Source organism: Hemicordylus capensis, chromosome 5 (assembly GCF_027244095.1).
Source record: "Hemicordylus capensis ecotype Gifberg chromosome 5, rHemCap1.1.pri, whole genome shotgun sequence".
NCBI lineage: Eukaryota > Metazoa > Chordata > Lepidosauria > Squamata > Cordylidae > Hemicordylus > Hemicordylus capensis.
This window is the reverse complement of record NC_069661.1, coordinates 4,121,313-4,141,006: the sequence shown is the minus strand read 5'-3', so window position 1 is coordinate 4,141,006 and position 19,694 is coordinate 4,121,313. Positions and strand designations below refer to the sequence as shown.

The window sequence follows — 19,694 nt, the reverse complement described above, 5'->3', positions numbered from 1 at the left end:
GCTCCATTCCCACCCCCATGGCGAATAGCCGCCAACGGGCTTTTCCTCCGTCGTGCTCCACGACTGGAACTCCTCACTCCGTTCTGTGAGTGTAAAATATTGGGCCCTATCCAGCCCCCAGCACAGCATCTTTCCTGGGGCTGCTGTGGGTGTTTACCTGATGGTGGTTTTTTGTTTTGTTTTTGCTTTAAGACTGTGAGCCCTTTGGGGACAGAGAACCGTGCTATCTATCTATCTATCTATCTATCTATCTATTTATTTATTTATTTCTCATCATCACGTTAAACCGCTTTGGAAACTTTTGTTGAAAAGCAGTAGATAAATAGTAGTACTACTAGTAAAAGCAGCCCTGCCCCCTCATTGGGGCCGTGGCTGTGAAGAGCGGGAAGAGGGATCCAGTGGCTCATTTAGGCATGGACCACGGGACGGGGGGCTCACAGAGGGGGGGCACCAAAGCCCTTCAACCTAAGGTCCGGGCGCCAAAAACACCTAGGTGCACCCCTGGGGTATCTAACCCTCCCCCCACCCAATGATTCTATGACCTAACCACTTTTTTGGTACCTGAATATTTCCCCTTCCATGGCTAATAGCAGTTTGCTGGAGGGCACCTGGAGTTGGATTGAAACCTCCACCTGACCACAGCTGCTTTTTCAGGAAGAAAACGGAACACAGGAATATAAGGAATGAGGCCAGGAGCTGCAGCCATGGGGCTCACACGCAAAGGGTCTGCCGAACCAAGGTTCATAATTTTGCAAACCTCCACACTGTTCTCCCATAACAATCTTTCTCCCTAACCCAAGACATCCTTGGAAAGAACATATGTCAGGGGTTCTACAACTTGGGTCCCCAGAGAGCCAGTGCAGTGTAGTGGTTAGAGTGCCGGATTAGGACCAGGGAGACCCGAGTTCAAATCCCCATTCAGCCATGAAACTCACTGGGTGACTCTGGGACAGTCACTTTGTTGTTATGCGTTGTGTTGTGTTAAATATAGCCATGTGCACCGCTCTGGGGCTCCTTGGAGGAAAAGTGTAAACATAAATGAATACAAACAAAATGCTGTTGGACTACAACTCCCATCATCCCCATCCTCAATGGCCAAAGGCCATGGGAGCTGTAATCCAACAACATCCGACAACCTGTTTGAGAACCCGTTTGACATCTCTAAATTCTACGGAGTCAGACCACTGGTCCACTAGCCCAGTGCTCAGGGGAGGGTCTTTCCCAGTCTCCTGGCTGACCTATTGAACTAGAGATACTGGGAACTGAACCTGAGACTTGCTCCGTGCAAAGTTTTTGTTGCCCCACTGATCTATGGCCCCTCGTTAAAAAGAAGGCACCTCTGGGGACCCCCAGAAGTGTGAATGGGGAGCTTGAAAATGGGAAGCTGGGACTGTAGTGAAGCTATTTTAAAATAAATGCATCTCGTTTGTCTGCCTTCTGGACCACATATTTCTGAGTTCCTCGTGTCTGAATCTGACACACCAATATTCGCTTTCCTTCTGAACCCATTCCTAAGAGTAAAAACATGCGGCTATTTCATTTTATCATGTGCTCAAGCACAGACCAGAGCTTCATTGTTCTGTGCTTGTACATTCCAAACTGGACTGGCTTACAGCTGACCTCTTGCAAAGCTTATCTTATTTGTCTTAACGTCAGATGCGATGCAGAGTGATGTACATATCAGGCGGTATAGAAATATGATTGATTGATAAATAAATAAATAAATAAATAAATAAAATAACATGCAGAGATTCTCGAGAGAGTAGATAACATCCCTACCTTGGGTAAACGCTCAGGGTCACCAGGGTGCCGTGGAATCACCTTCTGCAAACGTTGGAACCCATAATCAATGGTTGGCTCATTCAGGGCTGTGTGGGGAGAGAGCGAAGGGATTAGGATCCAGTGCACTGGGATCAGAGTCAGAGAAGTCCCGGGAGGCAGAAATTATTTCTCTCCCACTGCAAATCTGTTACATCTCCACTTCCCTCAGCTGTTGATTGCATTGCAGCCGGGGATGATGGGAGGTGTAGTCCGGCAACAGCTGGAGAGCCTCAGGTTGGCCACGTCTGGCAATGAAGCCGAATAAATTACTCAGAATAGGACAGCCCATTCAATTTTGTGCAATTCATTCAGGCCACAGAATCCAGTTTTTCTTGGTGCAGCATTTTGAGGGATTGTGTGTGTGTGGTGGTGGTGGTGGGGAATAAGACACACAACTTGCCCATTTTTGAATTATTTGGGGCACTGATGTAGCAAGGCTGCCTTCTGTTTTTGTGCGAGGCTTCTTTGGCAACTTTTTCAAGGGAAAAAAAATGTTGGAGGCTCGTTTCCGTGCTTGAGGCAAACTCACTCCAGGAGCAGGTGCGCCGTCCAGACGCCAGGAACGCCCCCCCCCACCCCACCCGGATGCCCTTCTGAGCAATGCTGCAGCACCACGGAGCACTGTTCTGAGAGGCATTCGGTGGTAGGGGCTTGGATATAAACTCCTACTGGTGGGAGCCAAGGAAGATGCAGCTCCCATTGCTGTGAAACACAGACTGTGGCAGCAAAGAAATGTGAAAGGGGGGACGTACTTTCACCCCCTCTTCACCACTGAGGTAAAGCTAAAGTGTGCCATTGAGTCGACATCGACTCCTAGAGACCACAGAGTACAGGAGGGGTTGACCATGGCCTCCTCCCATGCAGTGTGAGATGATGCCTTTCAGCATCTTCCTATATCGCTGCTGCCCCATATAGGTGTTTCCCATAGTTTCCCAGTAGTTTCCCAGAGTCTGGGAAACACACCAGCGGGGATTCGAACCAGCAACCTCTGGCTTGCTAATCAAGTCATTTCCCCGCTGGTGGCTTCTTCACCACTGAACCCTGCCTCAAATTCACTGAAAGGGTCGGCCCAGAGGACTTTTGGAGGAATCCTGATCTTGGTCCTCTTTTCTTGTCTTTGGGCTTACTCCGGGAGTAACATCCTCGGCCGGGGGTTCCCAACCTGTGGCACTCCAGACGCTGTGGATGCCCTCCCCTCTGGCCTATGGGCTTCTCAGAGGCATCTGGTGGGCCATTGTGTGAAACAGGATGCTGGACTGGATGGGCCACCTTGGGCCTGATCCAGCAGGGCTGTCCTTATGTTCTGAACTACAACTCCCATGATCACCAGCCGCAATAAACTGTGGCCGGGGATGATGGGAGTTGTAATTCAGCAACATCTGGAGCCCCACAGCAGGCTGGGGACCCCTGGCCTAGGCAACCCAGCTCCTTCACCATGCGCTTTTGCTTCTGGGAGCAAGTAACCTGCTCCCCGCGTTACCCCTTCCTCTCTCCTCCGGGCCCTGATCGCCATGCCGAGCACGGACAATCAGGGATCCTCCCTCACCTGCCTATCATCCAGCAGGCGCACGCTCCCTCCCCCTCCCCCCCGGATTGGCGCGCTTCATTACTGCGCTGAGATGAAGATAGATTGCCTGCTTTAGCGTAAACATATGCTGCTATTCCAGTCCCGGGCAGTGTTCGTGCGCCAGTAATTGGTATTGATTTTCTTCCTGCTCTGCCCCCCACCCCCGGTAGGCCTTTCACAGGCCAGAGCGCACGGGATTAACCATGCAAGGAAGGGGAGGGGGTGGGGGACACGGAGGCCGCCATGGGGCTGTGCCTTGGGACCGCCGCGGGTGGGGCAGATACGGCCCTGACAGCTCCTCGCCGACCTCTGGCTGAATTGCATGCCTCTGCTCCTCAGACGCAGGCAGGGCGCCTGCCAGAGCACAGCTTGACTCATCCCACAGGTATGGGGTGATTTATAGAGTCGGCCCCCTGCCTTGGGGGAGCTTGTCAAACAAATTGGGAGGCGTTGCGCTGAGATGTGTTTCGTAAGGACCACAGATAGGAGGTGGGTGGGCGCAGCAGAGACTCTCTCCAGTGCCCAGAGCTCTTCCTTGAATTTTCAGCTTTCACTTAAACACACACACACACACACACACACACACACACACACACACACCCCTTCTGGGGGGCCAAATCCCACGTTATGTCCAGCCGGTTGTAAAGGCAGATGGACTTGATTTCTCCAAAGTGAATGGCATCTTAAAACCCTCTTTCTGCCATGCTACAGTCCCAATCAAGACTGGATCCCAGTCTTGATTGGGACTGTATTTATTTATCCTGGGAAGGTCATGTCTTGGCATCATCGGGAGCTTCCCTTCCAGGGCCAACAGCTGCCTCAGGGGACTGATCCAGATGGGAAACATGGTGGGCCCAGAGACAAAGCCTCCCTTCTCCCACACCACGGTCCTGATCTGTTGAGTGCGGAGGAGGGAGAATCCAGCTGCTATTTACTTAGGCAAACCAAGCCAGCCAGCCCAGGCTTAAAGTCACAGAGACCTGAGCCCTTGTTTACAGACAGTGCGCAGAAAGTACTCTACGCCAGGGGTCCCCACATGCTTTTGGACTACAACTCCCATAATGTCCTCCAGCCATTGTGGCTGGGCATGATGGGAGCTGTAGTCCAAGAACTTCTGGAGATCCAAGGTTGAGCAGTCCTTCTTTACTCAGTCATGACTGAGCTGAGAAGTTACTAGTAGTTGGGAGAGCTAAATGGAGCTCCCGCGTTCAGAGGTAACATGCCCCTGAGTACCAAATTCCGGAGACAAACCAGGAGGGAAGGATGTCCCCTTCATGCTCTGAGATACAGGAACATTGGAAAAGACCTTATACCGAGCCAGACCCTTGGTTCATGTAGCTCAGGGTTTCTTAACCATGGGCCCCCAGGTGTTGTTGGACTACAACTCCCAGAATCCTCAGCTGCAATGGCTTTTGCTTGGGGATTATGGGAGTTGTGGTCCAACATCTGGGGGCTCAAGTTTAAGAAACCCTGATGTAGTTCACTGACTGGCAGTGGCGATCCAAGGTTTCAGGCAGAGGTCTTTCCCAGCCCTACCTGGAGATGCTGCCAGGGACTGAACCGGGGACCTTCTGCATGCCACTGAGCTACGGCCCTTTCCCTGTTTGTCAGATTCCCAAGAGCCTCTGAGTGGTTGCTACTGCCAGCAGAACAACGCACTCAAGAGCTTGGGTCAGATCCTGGCTTCCAGCACTCAGATGAGTGCAGGGAGAAGTCCTGGGAGGGCTGACAAGCACCCAGCCCTTAGCTCTCGACTATGTTACAAAACAAGCATGAATAAATTAAGTCATTTTAAATATCTGGGACTGCCAGGACTTAGGTTGTTGCTGCCATCCCCACACTGCGTCAGTCCATCTGCCCCAGTGTGGCCTATACTCCAGGGTCTCCAGCAAAGATTTCCCAGCAGCTGCCACCTGAACTTGCAAGCAAGCAAGCAAGCAAGCAAGCAAGCAAGCAAGCAAGCAAGCAAGCAAGCACCCTTTGGAGATGCTACCAAGGATGGAACCAGGACCTTCTACATGCAAGGCAGAGGTTCCACCACTGAGCTCCAACCCTATCCTTGTAGCTGCAGAGACGTATAGAGGTCCTTTGCCCACCGGTGTGGCTTTCCCTCGGCACACACAGTTTTTATCTGCTTGCAGGCTGCTTTCCTCCACTCATGGGGGCTGCTCCCAGGTTAATTCACCTACAGTATTTATTTATTTATGCTTTACATTTACAAACCACCCTTCATCCTAGGACCCCAAGATGCTGAACCACCACAAAGCAATCATCAGAACATAATAAAAATACTAATCAAACTCACATCAACCTAGCTACAGAAACAGTTTTCATTCTCAGGAGCAGGGTAGGGTGCGGGTCAGGAGTCCACACTCCACAGGCGGCAGCAGCTGGGGCAACTCTGGTGATCTCCACTGTACACTGCAGGATGCCCACCTTGACGGCAGCCAGAGCTGAGAGCTGTAAGCATCTGAGGGGGCTCTGCTCCAGGTGCCGACAATGAGGGAGGCTCGGCTGTTGTGCATGCGGGACAGGGCCTTCTCTGTGGCTGCCCCCAGAATGCTCTCCCGGTGGCCATTCGCTCCTCAGTCTCCATCACATTTTTTTTTAAAGGGTGTTAAATCTTGGCTTTTTACCCAGGCTTTTACATGATGGTCTCTTCTGCTGGGGCTTTGTATTTTGTACGATTATACAGATGAAAATTAGAATATCGTGCAAAAGTCCATTAATTTCAGTAATGCAAATTAAAAGGTGAAACTGATATATGAGACAGACGCATTACATGCAAAGCGAGATAAGTCAAGCCTTAATTTGTTATAATTGTGATGATCATGGCGTACAGCTCATGAAAACCCCAAATCCACAATCCCAGAAAATCAGAATATTACATGGAACCAAGAAGACAAGGATTGTAGAATAGAACAATATCGGACCTCTGAAAAGTATAAGCATGCATATGTATTCAGTACTTGGTTTGGGCCCCTTTTGCAGCAATTACTGCCTCAATGCGGCGTGGCATGGATGCTATCAGCCTGTGGCACTGATGAGGTATTATGGAAGACCAGGATGCTTCATTAGCGGCCTTCAGCTCTTCTGCATTGTTTGGTCTCATGTCTCTCATCCTTCTCTTGGCAATGCCCCATAGATTCTCTATGGGGTCAGGTCAGGCGAGTTTGCTGGCCAATCAAGCACAGTACAATGTATACTTGTCAGAGGTCCGATATTGTTCTATTCTACAATCCTTGTCTTCTTGGTTCCATGTAATATTCTAATTTTCTGGGATTGTGGATTTGGGGTTTTCATGAGCTGTACGCCATGATCATCACAATTATAACAAATTAAGGCTTGACTTATCTCGCTTTGCATGTAATGCGTCTGTCTCATATATCAGTTTCACCTTTTAATTTGCATTACTGAAATTAATGGACTTTTGCACGATATTCTAATTTTCCGAGTTTCACCTGTATTATCTTTGTATTTTAAATCTTTTTAGTCAAATATCTGTGTTTATATTTTTAGCTTAATATTTTAATTGTTGCAGTTTTTATAGTCCTGTTTTAATTTTTCTATGTGAACTGCCTTGAGATTGTTTTAATGAAAGGCGGTATATACATTTAACAATACATAAATGAATAAAATCCGGCTTTTATTTATATACTCCCAGTGTGGGCAGACACACATCTTCCCCAGGGGAGATACATGACCCCCGCTCCACTTTGGATTTTAATGATATGCATAAGAACATAAGAACAGCCCTGCTGGATCAGGCCCAAGGCCCATCTAGTCCAGCATCCTGTTTCGCACAGTGGCCCACCAGCAGAATCATGCACAAACAGCAGAAGCACAACTCTTGTGGTAGCAAACATGAATTGTCCCCTTTGCTAAGCAGGGCCCACCCTCGTTTGCCTTTGAATGGGAGACTCCATGTTTGAGCACTGCAAGATATTCCCCTCAGGGGATGGAGCCGCTCTGGGAAGAGCATCTAGGTTCCAAGTTCCCTCCCTGGCAGCATCTCCAAGATAGGGCTGAGAGAGACTCCTGCCTGCAACCTTGGTGCAGGGTGGCCAGAACCTAAGGGGTATACTCGTGGGTCAAATGGGCCGTAAGCCAGAATTTGGCTTTTAAAAAGCCAGATCTGGCCACCTAGCCTTGGAGAAGCCGCTACCAGGCTGTGTAGACAATACTGAGCTGGATGGACCAAGGGTCTGACTCAGTAGGAGGCAGCTTCCTAATCCAAGCCATTAGAGGGTGAAGGTGCTCACTGACTCCCACATCCTTAGTGACTAGATCCCCTGGAGGGCCGTTTCCTGGAATGAGTGGCGGAGGGCCAAGGCGCCGACTCCCACTCCCGGCTCAGCAGGCAGTTCCTCCTTGCCGCAGATCCCTCTCTGCTCCTACTCTTCTCCCGTCCTTGGGTTGGCAGCTGGAGGCCGCGTGGCATCCCTCCAAGGTCCGGGTTTGGCTCAAGCCCTCCCAGATGCTCACTGCCCTCCCACCATGTCCAAGGCACAGCGGTTCTTACAGGCCTTCACGGGGCGTTGATCCCGAGCTAAGCCTGTGTGCATTCTGCAACCACGCCATGCAAATGTGGGGAACGTTGTTGACCTCTTTGCTGTGGGACCTCCAGTCTGACTGACCTCCAGTCAGCTGTTTCCTGTGCTGTTGGACTGGTGGAAGCGGGCAAAATAGCCGTGGAGGGCCCTTCGCTCAGAGGCAGAGTGCAAACGCTGCAAGCGGGGAATCCCCGGTTCCATCCCTCGGGTAGGAGGGCAGGGAGAGACCCAGGAAAGCTATGCTGCTAGCCAGACCAGCAAGACTGCGCTCGTACTGGGCCAACGGGCTGACTCTGTGTAAGGGGGCTTCAGAGGACTTGGGAAAGGGCCTCTTCAAAAGCAGCAAGGGATTCTGCGCCGTCCCAGCCCAACTCTGGCTTGGCAACTGCTGGGCTCACACCCGCTGCTACTTGCCGTGAGGGTGGGGGGGCGGGTGTGTGCAAGCAGGAAGGCAGCCACAAGATGGAATGGCGGAAGCTTGCTCCTCTGCAGAGGGAAAAGGTGGGTGCATCTGGGGACCCAACCTTCACTGTACTCTTGAGTCCATGGCTTTGGGTCCATGCTTGCCCCAGACTGGCGTTGACTAGCCAGACTGCAGTTATAGGAATCAAAGAGACTATCCCTAACAGTAAGAGCTGTGGGACAGTGGAACAGCCTGCCTCATGCAGTGGGGTGTGTGTGTGTCTCTCCTTTGCTGGAGGTTTCCAAACAGAGGCTGGGGAGGCATCCGTCAGGGATGCTGCAGCCGTTTCCTGAGCTGAACAGAGCTCAGACTAGAAGCCTTTCACGGCTGCTTCCCACTTTAATTTTATGATTCTATTATTATGTACGGGACACACTCAAGGGACATGCTGGGGACCACCTGCAGCCCTCTGACAGACAGATTCAGCCCTCCTTCCTCTCCCCAAGGTGGCTCCATCACTGGGAGGAGCCACTCCCCTTTCATTCCCATCCTCAGCTGCCCTCAGGGTTGTTGTTAACCCTATAGTTGGAAACGGCGGCAGCAGCAGCAGAGCGTGGCCTACGAGGGAGATGAGTGGGGAGGGCCAAGAGGGGCGCCTTTCTCTGCTCTGCCATCTCTGCCTCCGGCTTGCCCCCTCCCCGCCCTCGTGCTCAAATCGCCGCCAGGACTTCTTCCTGGTGGGGTCGATATTCATAGATAATCCATGAGCTGGAAGGCATCCCCCAATGGGCAGGGCAGGGAATCGAGAGATCCTTTGTGCTGCTCCCCCCTCCAAGAGAACTGTAGGCAGCGTCTGGTGTGCGCGCACTTGCGCTTATCTCGCTTCTCTTTGAACAGAATAATTCCCTCTCCATCCCTCCCTCCCTCGCCCCCCCACCCCCCGCCGCATCTGCTTATCTGCACATATCGACCTTTTCATTGGACCCTCTGTTTTCCTCCTCTCTTTCAGTCCTTACCTTCTACAGCCACAGAGAAGGGCTGTGCACACATTCAGTTGTGCAAATACAAGTCTTGTTCACGTGATACTTGAAACGTGGATGCTACACCCAGGCAGAGTGTCCACAGAAGTGGACCAGAAGCAAGCCCTGTTCCTGTGCTGACACACAGCCTCCAACCCTGCCCACCCCAACCCCCGTGATGTTCCATGATTACTGCAGAGAGAGGGGCTTGCATTTTTCTAATCACATAAGGAACTTCTATATTTTTAAGCAGAAGTAGCAAAGCCCCTTCTGTGATTCTAAATGTGCAAGCCCTAAATGCCTACAATGCCAAGTCTAAAGACGCCCTATCCAGTTGCCACATTGCACATGCATAGCAGGGTCTGTACACATGTACATGTTTGGGTGTGAATGACTGTGCTCAATGATTCACTTTAAAGGTGCGCCTGGGTACAGGCCCCCTCAAATGCAGGGCACAGACAGGAAGCAGATTACTGTTCATGCACTGCAGGGAACTTGTGAATAGCTGCAGCTGCTGCGTACAGATCTGTCGGTGCGTGTACGGCACACAGGTTGTATATGCGCTGAACAGAATGTGCGAATAGGGCTAGAGACAAACGCTGGACGTAGGGAGGGAGAGCAGCATCTCACGATTTTAGCAAAAGAAATGAAAGAGATTGAACCGAAACTAAACAGGTGTCTGGATACAGGTTTTGGGGGGCTCTCCTTCTGGCTGGGGAGCCTGAGGCTGGTCTGCCCCCACCACTACAGGACTGCCCTTCACAGCACGCCGTGCCCCTGTGTCTAAGTGGCCTGCAAAATAAGCCCATCGTTTCCTTGTGGAGAGGGGAGCTGAGGACATCACGGACCACGCAAGACTGCAAGTCTCCTGGGCCGCAGTCGAGACAAGGGTGTCTGTGCCCCCCCCACCCCCCGCACCCCTCTTACCGGTGTAGACGAAGCGTCCAGGTGCCCCTTTGCAGAACTGCTTGGACTTGTAAGACAGCGTCACCTCCACCACCCCAGGGATGTGCCGTGGGGGCGTCTGCACACGGATTGCGTGCGGCGTGATGAGCTGTTCGGCGGGCCGGGATGGGGGGAGAAAAGAAAGCAGTTAGATGGAAGCAGGGTACATTGGGCAGGAAGGGAAGAGGTGGGTGATGAGGGCCACAGCCATGGCCATGGCCATATCCTTGGCCATGGCTTTGGGGAGGGATGCTGGCCTTGGGGTTTGCAAAGCAGGGTTCACCTTGGCTTGCATTTGGATGGGAGACGACATGTGAGTGCTGTAAGAGATCCCTCTTCGGAGAGGGGGCCGTAGCTCAAGGGAAGAGCATTTTCTTTGCATGCGTCCCAGGTTCCCTCCCTGGCAGCATCTCCTGGTAGGGCTGGGAGAGACCCCTGCCTGTAGCCCTGGGGACCCACGGCCACTTGCGAGCTGGAGAGTGTTTCCTGTGTTCCTAGGCTCGCCCTCCCTCCCTCCCGAGTAGCTTGCATGTTCCACTCCACACCCAGAGCGGTCCTTCCTCATGCTCATCTCCCCCCACTGCCATCCTCAAAAAGCCCCTTCTTGGTGCTTTGGTTGTCAATCACAATGCAACCCCACTAAGGCCTTATGGAGACTATCCTATCTGGACTGTCACCTTCCTCAGTTAATTACTTGATTAAATTTGCATATATTTGCATATGGTTCAAAACAAATATTTGCATACAGTTCAAAGAAGTCTCCTTTCTTTGCTTTTACTGCGTATTCCCGCAGCTGTCATCTAGAAGAGGCTTTCCCTCCTACCTCAGAGGAAATGAGGAATGCCTCTTTCAAGACTTTGTTTGTTCATTTGAGGATTCTGATCCTGCCTTTCCACTTCAAAAGTGCCCCAGGTAGCCAGCACCAATTAGGGGGTTCACAACATTGGGTCCCCAATGTTGTTGGACTACAACTCCCATCATCCTCAGCAACAGTGGCCAAAGACCAAAGCCCATTATAGCTGAGGATGATGGTGGGACATCTGGGGACCCAAGTTTAGGAACCCCTGGATTGACCAATTACTTGCTGAAGCCCTGACGCATGTGTCGGTTTTCTACCCGCTGAACTGTCATGGCTTCTTCCCCATAGAACTCTGGGAATTGTAGTCTGGTGAGGCTGCAGAGGCTTCTCTCCCAAGGATCCTGATTCTGGGAGCCTTCCTCCTCGCTGAGGAGAGAGGATGGTTGCCCAACTTGCAGAGGCCTGCAGCCTGGGCATGTCCTCAGAGGCTCACCTCACTCCACACCAGCATGGTGCCGAAGACCACCTGTAGCCCATCAAAGAAGTTGTCTCCAATCACGATGACGGTGGCGCCTCCCGTTGTCCAGCCTTCGCTGGGGCTGATGGCTTTGATGCACGGCGTGGCTGCTTCATGGGCAAAGGAGAGAGGCAAGGCAAAGCGTCAGAGGCTGAGCTGAGCATGCCCAGCTGGAAGAGGCAGGGCAAACCGTTGTGGGGGGTGGGGGGAAAGGAGACACTGATGGGGGCAGAGAAGAGGGGAGAGAAGTGGCTGACGTATCATGGAGGAGAGCTGGTCTAGTGGTAGCAAGTGGGAATCGTCCTCTTTGCTGAGCAGGATCTGCCCTGGTTTGCATGTGAATGGGAGACTACACCTGTGAGCCCTGTAAGATATTCCCCTGAGGGGATGGAGCGGCTCTGGGAAGAGCAGAGGGTTCCAAGTTCCCTCCCTGGCAACATCTCCAAGATAGAGCTGAGAGAGATTCCTGCCTGCAACCTTAGAGAAGCCGCTGCCAGTCTGGGTAGACAATACTGAACTAAATAGACCAGTGGTCTGATTCAGTAGAAGGCAGCTTCCTATGTCCCTATGGAGGGAAGGAGACACAAAAGATGCAAGGTGATAGCTTCAGAGCTACACAGAACCCAGTGTCAGGCAGACAGGCAGAAAAATGTACAGATAACAAGGAGAATCCAGACACACAGGGAGAAAGTGGATCCTCCTTCCTTTAACAGGATGTTAAAGGGAATTCACACTTGGTGGCACAATCTTGAACTAGGAGCAGGGAGACCTGGGTTCAAATCTCCACTCAGAGGAACAGCTCACTTGGTGAACCTGTGCCACTCACTACCTCCCAAGCCAATCGACTTGGCCGGCTTGTTGGGATAAAGAAGGAGAAGCGAAGTGCCCTGCACAAAGGAAGATCCAGATCCAGATCTAGTCAAGTATGTATTCTCCTATTACTTACATGTGTGTACCACCCTGTGTCCTGAGACCCCAGGGTGGTGAAGGACTACAATAATACATTTTAAATAAAAATATATTCAACATAGAACATAGAACAAAACTATAATTAATTGTAATTAAAAATTAATGTGGTACAGTAATCCCGTGGGCCAGTACTACCTGACCATGCACCTGGGGACTGCTTGTTGGTATGTTAGACTTTCCCAGCAGGTGGAAAGCTAACATGTGAAGGAGTCAGCTGGGCTGACTTTCTTCCTGACAGGCTATCCTCAAGCAGAGAGTAGGACAGTCTCGCTTGTGTTTCCCGAGGCTTGTGAAATGAAAAGAACAACGACAGCAACAACATTATATTCATATGCTACAGACTGTTTCCGCCTGAGGCTCTCTTAGCTCTAAGTTACAGGTAAAAATACTCAATGGTTACAAGAATACTTCAAAAAGCACCCCAGTTGCAAGGAACAGGGATGTATGAATATACAAAAGCACCTTTAAAAGCTTGCAGAGTATTTTGCAACGCCCTGGATGGATGGGCTGTTCTTATGGTCTTATGGGCGAAGTCTAGTGTTTCTTAGCTTAGCTATGTTACAGGTAAACAATCCTAGAACAGTTTCAGGGATTTGCAAAACACACGATAAGAAACGTCTAACATGAAGTGTGATTAAACAAATGTTCCCTAGACTAAACTCTCCCTGAAATTAAAAACCCTGGCTTCCTTTGTCCTGAACTCACCAAATCCTGGATGAGAATTCAAGCTTCCTGCCCTCCTGGCTTTCCCAGGGCTTGCAGAAGGGACATCCTCCTGCAGCTCATGGCCACATGTCCCCCAAGCTATACTCCCCACCAGCTTCTTCTAACAAAGGAACCTTCTCTTCCTCCTCATAGCTCTCTAGGTCCCACCCACCTGGTGTGCTGATAGGCTGAGCCCTGGAGTTCACCAGCCTGTCAGTCAAGAAAGGGTTCACTTCTGGTCAACTCCTTATGGGAGGGGTGACTTATCAGTGGCTGATCACTGCAAGTGCATTGAGGGATCCTCCCTCAGCCTGGCGCTCTTGCCACCCAGCTTGGAAATGCTGGGGTTGAGGGTGTGCTCGTGCCCTTAACCCTGGCTAAAGGCCGGGGTTAAAAGTTGGGTTGGGTGGGAAGGCAGTGTTGGGATCTGGCTCTATCACGGCGCTGCACATGGGTAGCCCAACCCAGGCTGTGTGAACAGGCTAAATAGATATCTCCTGGCCTCCTCCAGCACAGCAGTACTTAGTGTTCTCATGGTACTGGAGGAATTCAGGGGAGACAGCCCTAGCAATGGCTATTTTCCATGAAAGCTGGATGGAACCCCCATGTACAGAAGCAGTATATCTCTGAATATTAGATGCTGGGGACAAACAAATAGGGAAGGGCGGCCCCTTTGTTCTCTTCTCAGCATCTGGCTGATGATGGAGCCGGGGCAGCCCAAGGAATTGTGGCCACTGCAGCAAGGAGCCAAATGCTGCCCTGCCCCACAGCCCCCTTTCAAAATGGACCTTTGCAAGCCTGGAAGTGGCCTGGGGCCTGGGGAGCTGGGAAGGTTGCCAGCAGCCTCCTTTTCTCTCCTTGTGCTTCTTGTAAACTTGGCAAGGAGTGTGAGGAGAGGAGGGAAGCCTTCTTTTTTCTTCCCGCCCTCCTTGCAAGGGCCAGTACATTTCCAAACAGCTGCCCCAATGGCAGCAGTGGGGACATCTTGCCACCTGCTGACATCCCAATCATCTGCAACCTGAGAGGCCTGCCCCACCTTGATGCATGAACGGACCGCCCCCTGGATGGCCCTTACTCTCTTCCAACACAGTATGCTCTCATGGGTGTGGAAGAATTCATGGGAGATGGGTCCATTAATCATTCTTCATTCATGAAACCTCTATGCACAAAGGCAGTCTACCTCAGAATAGCAGACATTTGGGGCGAATAATCAGGGACAGGCATCAGCTTCATGACCTGCTTGGGTGTGCCCGGGGCACCCAGTTGCTCATGGCTGGAAACAGAATGAAGGAAAAGAGGGACAGTTGGCCATTCTTAGGAGCAAATTAGGGCCTTACCTTCAGAAGGGTCCAACCTCCGTGCCCGGCGCCCATGCTTAGAGTTGTTGTGGACAAACATGTTATCAGAAACTGCAAGGACATGGCCATCCACGTTCACCGTCGTTGACACCACGACCTGAGGGGAGGAGAGGTCAGGGATGTGCTAAGCAGAATAAGGCAGGGTTTCTCAGCCTGGGGTCCCCAAATGTTGGTGCTCGACCACTCCCACCATGCCCAGCCACAATGCCTATGGCCAGTCCAACAACAGCGAGGGACCCAAGGGGTTTTCAACCTTCATCAACAACAAAAACAAATATTTAAATACTGCTTTTTAACAGAAGTGTCGAAAGCGGTTTGCATAGAGAAATAATACATAAAGAAATAAGATGGATCCCTGTCCCCAAATGGCTGACCATCTAAAAAGTCATCAATCATCACAATCGCTCCCACTGTGGCTGGGGAGGATGGGAGTTGTAGTCCAACAACAGCTAGGGACCCAAGGTTGAGAACCCCTGGAATAAGGAAAGATCCGGACAAAAGGGAATAGACCATGTAAGGCCTGGTGATGGCCACTAGCTAGATGAATATTCAAGCTGGCCAAATAATTCTTCCCCCACACTTCTGTATTAGAGGTGGTCACACACTGAACCGCACCATATAGGGGCTAACCAGGTCCCAGCAACTTGAGTACTGCACCATAGAGGTACAGAGCTAGAGTGCCTCCCTCAACCACACTGCTGCTACTCCACAAAGGGCGCTTTTCCGTTGAGACCTAGATGCAATCTGCTGTGTTGTGTCACTCTAGCTTTTTCTTAGAAAGAAAGAAAGAAAGAAAGAAAGAAAGAAAGAAAGAAAGAAAGAAAGAAAGAAAGAAAGAAAGACAGACAGACGGGAGGCAGGGAGGGAGGGACCGACCACCCATGTGTCTGCTAGGGAAGAATCATCATAGCAAGACTGGGGAAGAGCACTGGTCTTATGATAATGAGCATAAATTCCCCCTTTTGCTCAGCAGGGTCTGCCTTGGTTTGTATTTGGATGGATAACTATATGTGAGTGCTGTAAGATATTCCCCTTAGGGGATGGGGCCAGAGCTCAGTGGAAGAGACTCTGCATGCTTGCATGCATGAAGGTCCCAGGTTTACTCCCTGGCAGCATCTCCAGGTAGGGCTGAGAGAGACTCCTGCCTGCGACTCTGGAGAGCCGCTGCCAGTCAGTGTAGACAGTACTGAGCTAGATGGACCCCCAGTGGTCTGCTCTGGTGTAAGGTGACTTCCTATGCTCCTCAGATGCTGCTTCTGGTGAGGGCGAGGGCTTGCACGGGTGATGACATCTGGGGATGCGAAGCAGCAGACCAGGGCTTAGCGGGACTCTAGGAAGGAGCTCTCCTGCCTCCACACCCGCTTTGCACTGGCCGCCAGGACTTTGCTCCCTTCTTCCGGGGGCTAATGCAAGAGGTGAGGGGCCAGGTGATATCTGGCCATTTTTGAAGAGGGCAACCTGTGAATGGATGTTATGCTTCACCGCGCCTTCTTTGTCCAGTGCCATCCACATACAGGCTTCACGAAGCACGGAACAGAGTGTGCTACTGAGGAAGCTGGGCAGGTCTGACCCTACAAGCTGCTGGGACGGAAGACCCCCTTGGAAGCTGCTCTTGGGAAGGAAGCGCTGAGGTCAGGAACAAGGAGAGACCTCTGCCCGCAAGGAGATTACATGCGACGTGTGGGCCGTGGGGAAGAGGCACAAGGAAGGGAGGCCTGGATTCTGTAAGCAGTGTGTGTGTGCGCACAGGGTCCACGCAAACTAAGGGGGCCACCCCTGTGCTGACGGACAGCCCAGGAGGGCAGAGAAGGCCGTCTTGGGGCTGTGGGGAGAGGAGGAGTGCCCCAGGCATCAACTAGTGCCGACTGGCTGGGGGCTTCATCATCAGGCTCCTCTCCTAACGATATGGTAATTGTGACATTTTTACATGATTAACAGCCAGTCCAATTTGCATAGCGCGGGTGCCAGGCGCCGCCAGAGCAGACACGCACACCCACCTTGATGAGTGAAGCAGCAGCCGCAGCAGCCGCCGTGGGCGAGAGGGGGGCAGGAGCCACCCTTGAGGGTCACTGGACCGCAGTGAGGCGAGCCCTCTCTGAGCCACAAGGGCCATGCAGGCAGGGCTGTCCCTAGGGCAGGGTTTCTCAACGTGTGGGTCCCCAGATGTAATTGGACTTCAACTCCCATAATTCCCAACCAAAGGCCACTGGGGCTGGGGATTATGGGAGATGAAGTCCAATAACATCTGGGGACCCACATGTTGAGAAACCCTGCTCTAGGGACAGCCCTGCCTGCACGGCCCTTGTGGGCACGACCCTGCCCCGCATGGCGACCACCCCGGGTCGCGCTCTTTACACCCCCATTAGAATTAACTGGAAGGGGGCCCCACACGGGCTGATCTGCACCCCGGGCCCTCACAGGGCTAGCTTGCCCAAGGGCAGCCCTTTAACTCTGTCCTTCACCCTGGTGGGAAAACCTTCCACTGACATGGGAGTAAAACCACAGGGCTCCGTGGTCGCCAGGAGTCGACACCGACTCAACGGCACAACTTTACTCGGAAGGGGGTGCGCGTAGGGGGTGGGGCCAGAGCATCAGTGGCAGAGCATCTGCTTGCACGTGGAGGGGCCCCCCGTTCAAGCCCCGGCAGCATCTCCTGAGAAAAATGCCTTCCTGGAAAGCCCCTGCCAGCCAGAGCTGGAAATCCTGAGCTAGATGGACCCATGGTCTGATTCAGCAGACGGCGGCTTCCCGTGTTCCTATGGTGGACCCGGTGGTCAGGCAAGATGGCGTGGGGTCAAATGGCCTCTCTGCCCCAGATGACTGAGAAGTAAGCCTGCTCCAATGCACACAGTTCCTCCTACTCCAGGGCGTGTATGGTGACCCCATGAGAGAGGGAGAGACCCATAGGGGCACGGTCAGGCCCACTGGGATAGGAGACGGCGCTTAGAACACTGGAGCATAGGAAGCTGCCTTCCACCAAATCAGGCCCGTGGTCCATCTAGCTCAGTACTGATGATGCCCAGACGGGCAGTGGCTTCTCCAAGGCTGCAGGCAGAAATTTCTCCCAGCCCTATCTGGATTGGCCAGCTTGGAACCTTCTGCCTAGAAGAATGCAGGTGCTTTCCCCAGAGGGGCCCCACTCCCTAAAGGGAATCTCTTACCGTTCTTACACATGGAGTCTCCCATTCAAATGCAAACCAGGGTGGGCCCTGCTTAGCAAAGGGGGCAATTCATGCTGGCTGCCACAAGTCCTACCTACCCCTAATTGGGAAAAGATTGGAAAAGATTCCAACAGAGGCAAAGGGGTGTGGGAGAAGAAAACAAAGACCACAGAGGGGCCAGTCCTCTCCCTGGTCCCTCTCTCTGTGCCCTGGATGGCACAGTCCTTCTCTCTCCCAGGGAGCAAAAGCAGAAGGCATCACCCCAGGGATGGGTGAGTCAGGGTGAGTCCTGAAGGGGGCTGGGTTTTCACGAGGGGGAGCAAGCCAGACTCCCCTTCCTGCCCCTCTGGCCCAAGTATTTGGCTAGAAGAGGGCCGAGTGGGGCAACTGCCCCAACAGAGCAAGCCCTCTGCGGTCAGGAGACCCTCCCTTCGTCCCTGGAGCCTGTGGAGGCGACGGGGAGCGCCGTGGGGGTCCCTGCAGGAGGGGGAAGGGGCACAGGGCTATATGGTCCCATCCTGCTCTCTTCCTTGGTCACATGGTGGAGTGTGATGGATGTATACTGGGGCATCTGAGCCCATTTTATCGTGACTTTCGTGCTGTCTTTAGTACCCCTTTTTAATCAAATATGCTGAGTAAATCTGATGGAGTTTATACTCCCTTTTTTTCTTGCCGACTAAAACCCATGAATAACAACTCCAGCGGCCAGATCTTGTGCCACAGCCTGTAAGGTCAAGCAAGGGCTGACTTAGGGCTCTAATCCCAATGCAAACATTAAGGATAGTATGTTTAATTATTTTTGTTATCAAGGAATTTAGTAATTAAGCTATCAATTAACGGTTTGGGCCCGGGATACCTGAGGGACCGCCTGCTCTCAAGGGTTGCTGCCCGCTTGACAAGGTCATCTGAGGGGGCTCTGCTCTGGGTGCTGACAATGAGGGAGGCTCGGCTATCGCGCACGCGGGACAGGGCCTTCTCTGTGGCTGCCCCCAGACTCTGGAATGCTCTCCCGGTGGGTATTCACACCTCAGGCTCCATCACAGCTTTTAGAAAGCGTGTTAAATTCTGGCTTTTTACCCAGGCTTTTATAGGATTGTCTCTGCTGCTACTCTTTGTATTTTGAATTGTTTTCATACATGTGTTTTAAATTTTTTAATCAGATTTGTTTTATATTTTTAACTTAACATTTTAATTGTGTCTTTTTTACAATCTTAGTTTTAAATTTTGCCGTAAACCGCCTTGGGATTGTTTTAATGAAAGGCAGTATATAAATTTAACAATCAACCAATCAATCAATCAGTTGTAGCTGTTTGGGTATACATATTGTGTCTATATGACTATTTTGTGCTGACCCTCTGCTTATGTTTTGTAAAGGCTGGTTGTTCGATACTGATTGTATTTTTGGCTTGGTCAATGACTGTAATAAAGAATGTTCTGTCCTGTTCTGGGATATTTGCTTAAATGTGGCTCCAGTTGTGGCAGTCACAGCCCACTCTCTGCAATCATTTGCATGGGTGCTGGGACACCCCTTCCTACCCCCTGCTGAGGCACCCAATCACCCCAGGGTAGCTCCTTGTTTCCCCCCAACTGCTTCACTGTGACTGCTTCTGGATCTTGATCAGAGGGGTGGGGAGGGAGGGAGAATATCTTGCTAAGCATCTCTGCTCTCTGTCAGATGTTCCACTGACTCCTGGAGTTTTTTTTCCAGACAGAGACTTTACTACAACTTTACTCTGGGAGGGTGGCTGTGAGTTCACATATGGGCCAGATTTACCCCCCAATCCATGCGATATTTCAGAAAGCACTTCACACACGAATCGGATTCCCCCCTACATATTGGAACCCTATTTATGTCCAGGGTTAAAAAATTCTCTTTT

General features: G+C 51.7%; 1 protein-coding gene across 3 annotated transcripts in view; it reads right to left on the bottom strand.

The window, feature by feature from the left end:
• The window catches only part of LOC128327929 (transcription factor COE1-like), a 123,349-nt gene that overhangs the window by 29,112 nt on the left and 74,543 nt on the right, over positions 1 to 19,694 (bottom strand). For all 3 annotated transcript variants that reach the window (XM_053257307.1, XM_053257305.1, XM_053257306.1), the window contains exons 9-12: positions 14,636 to 14,753; positions 11,601 to 11,734; positions 10,291 to 10,417; positions 1,780 to 1,868 (exon numbers count right to left, since the gene is read on the bottom strand). In XM_053257307.1, coding sequence (XP_053113282.1) covers positions 1,780 to 1,868; positions 10,291 to 10,417; positions 11,601 to 11,734; positions 14,636 to 14,753 — 468 coding nt within the window. The remainder of the gene's footprint in view (positions 1 to 1,779; positions 1,869 to 10,290; positions 10,418 to 11,600; positions 11,735 to 14,635; positions 14,754 to 19,694) is intronic.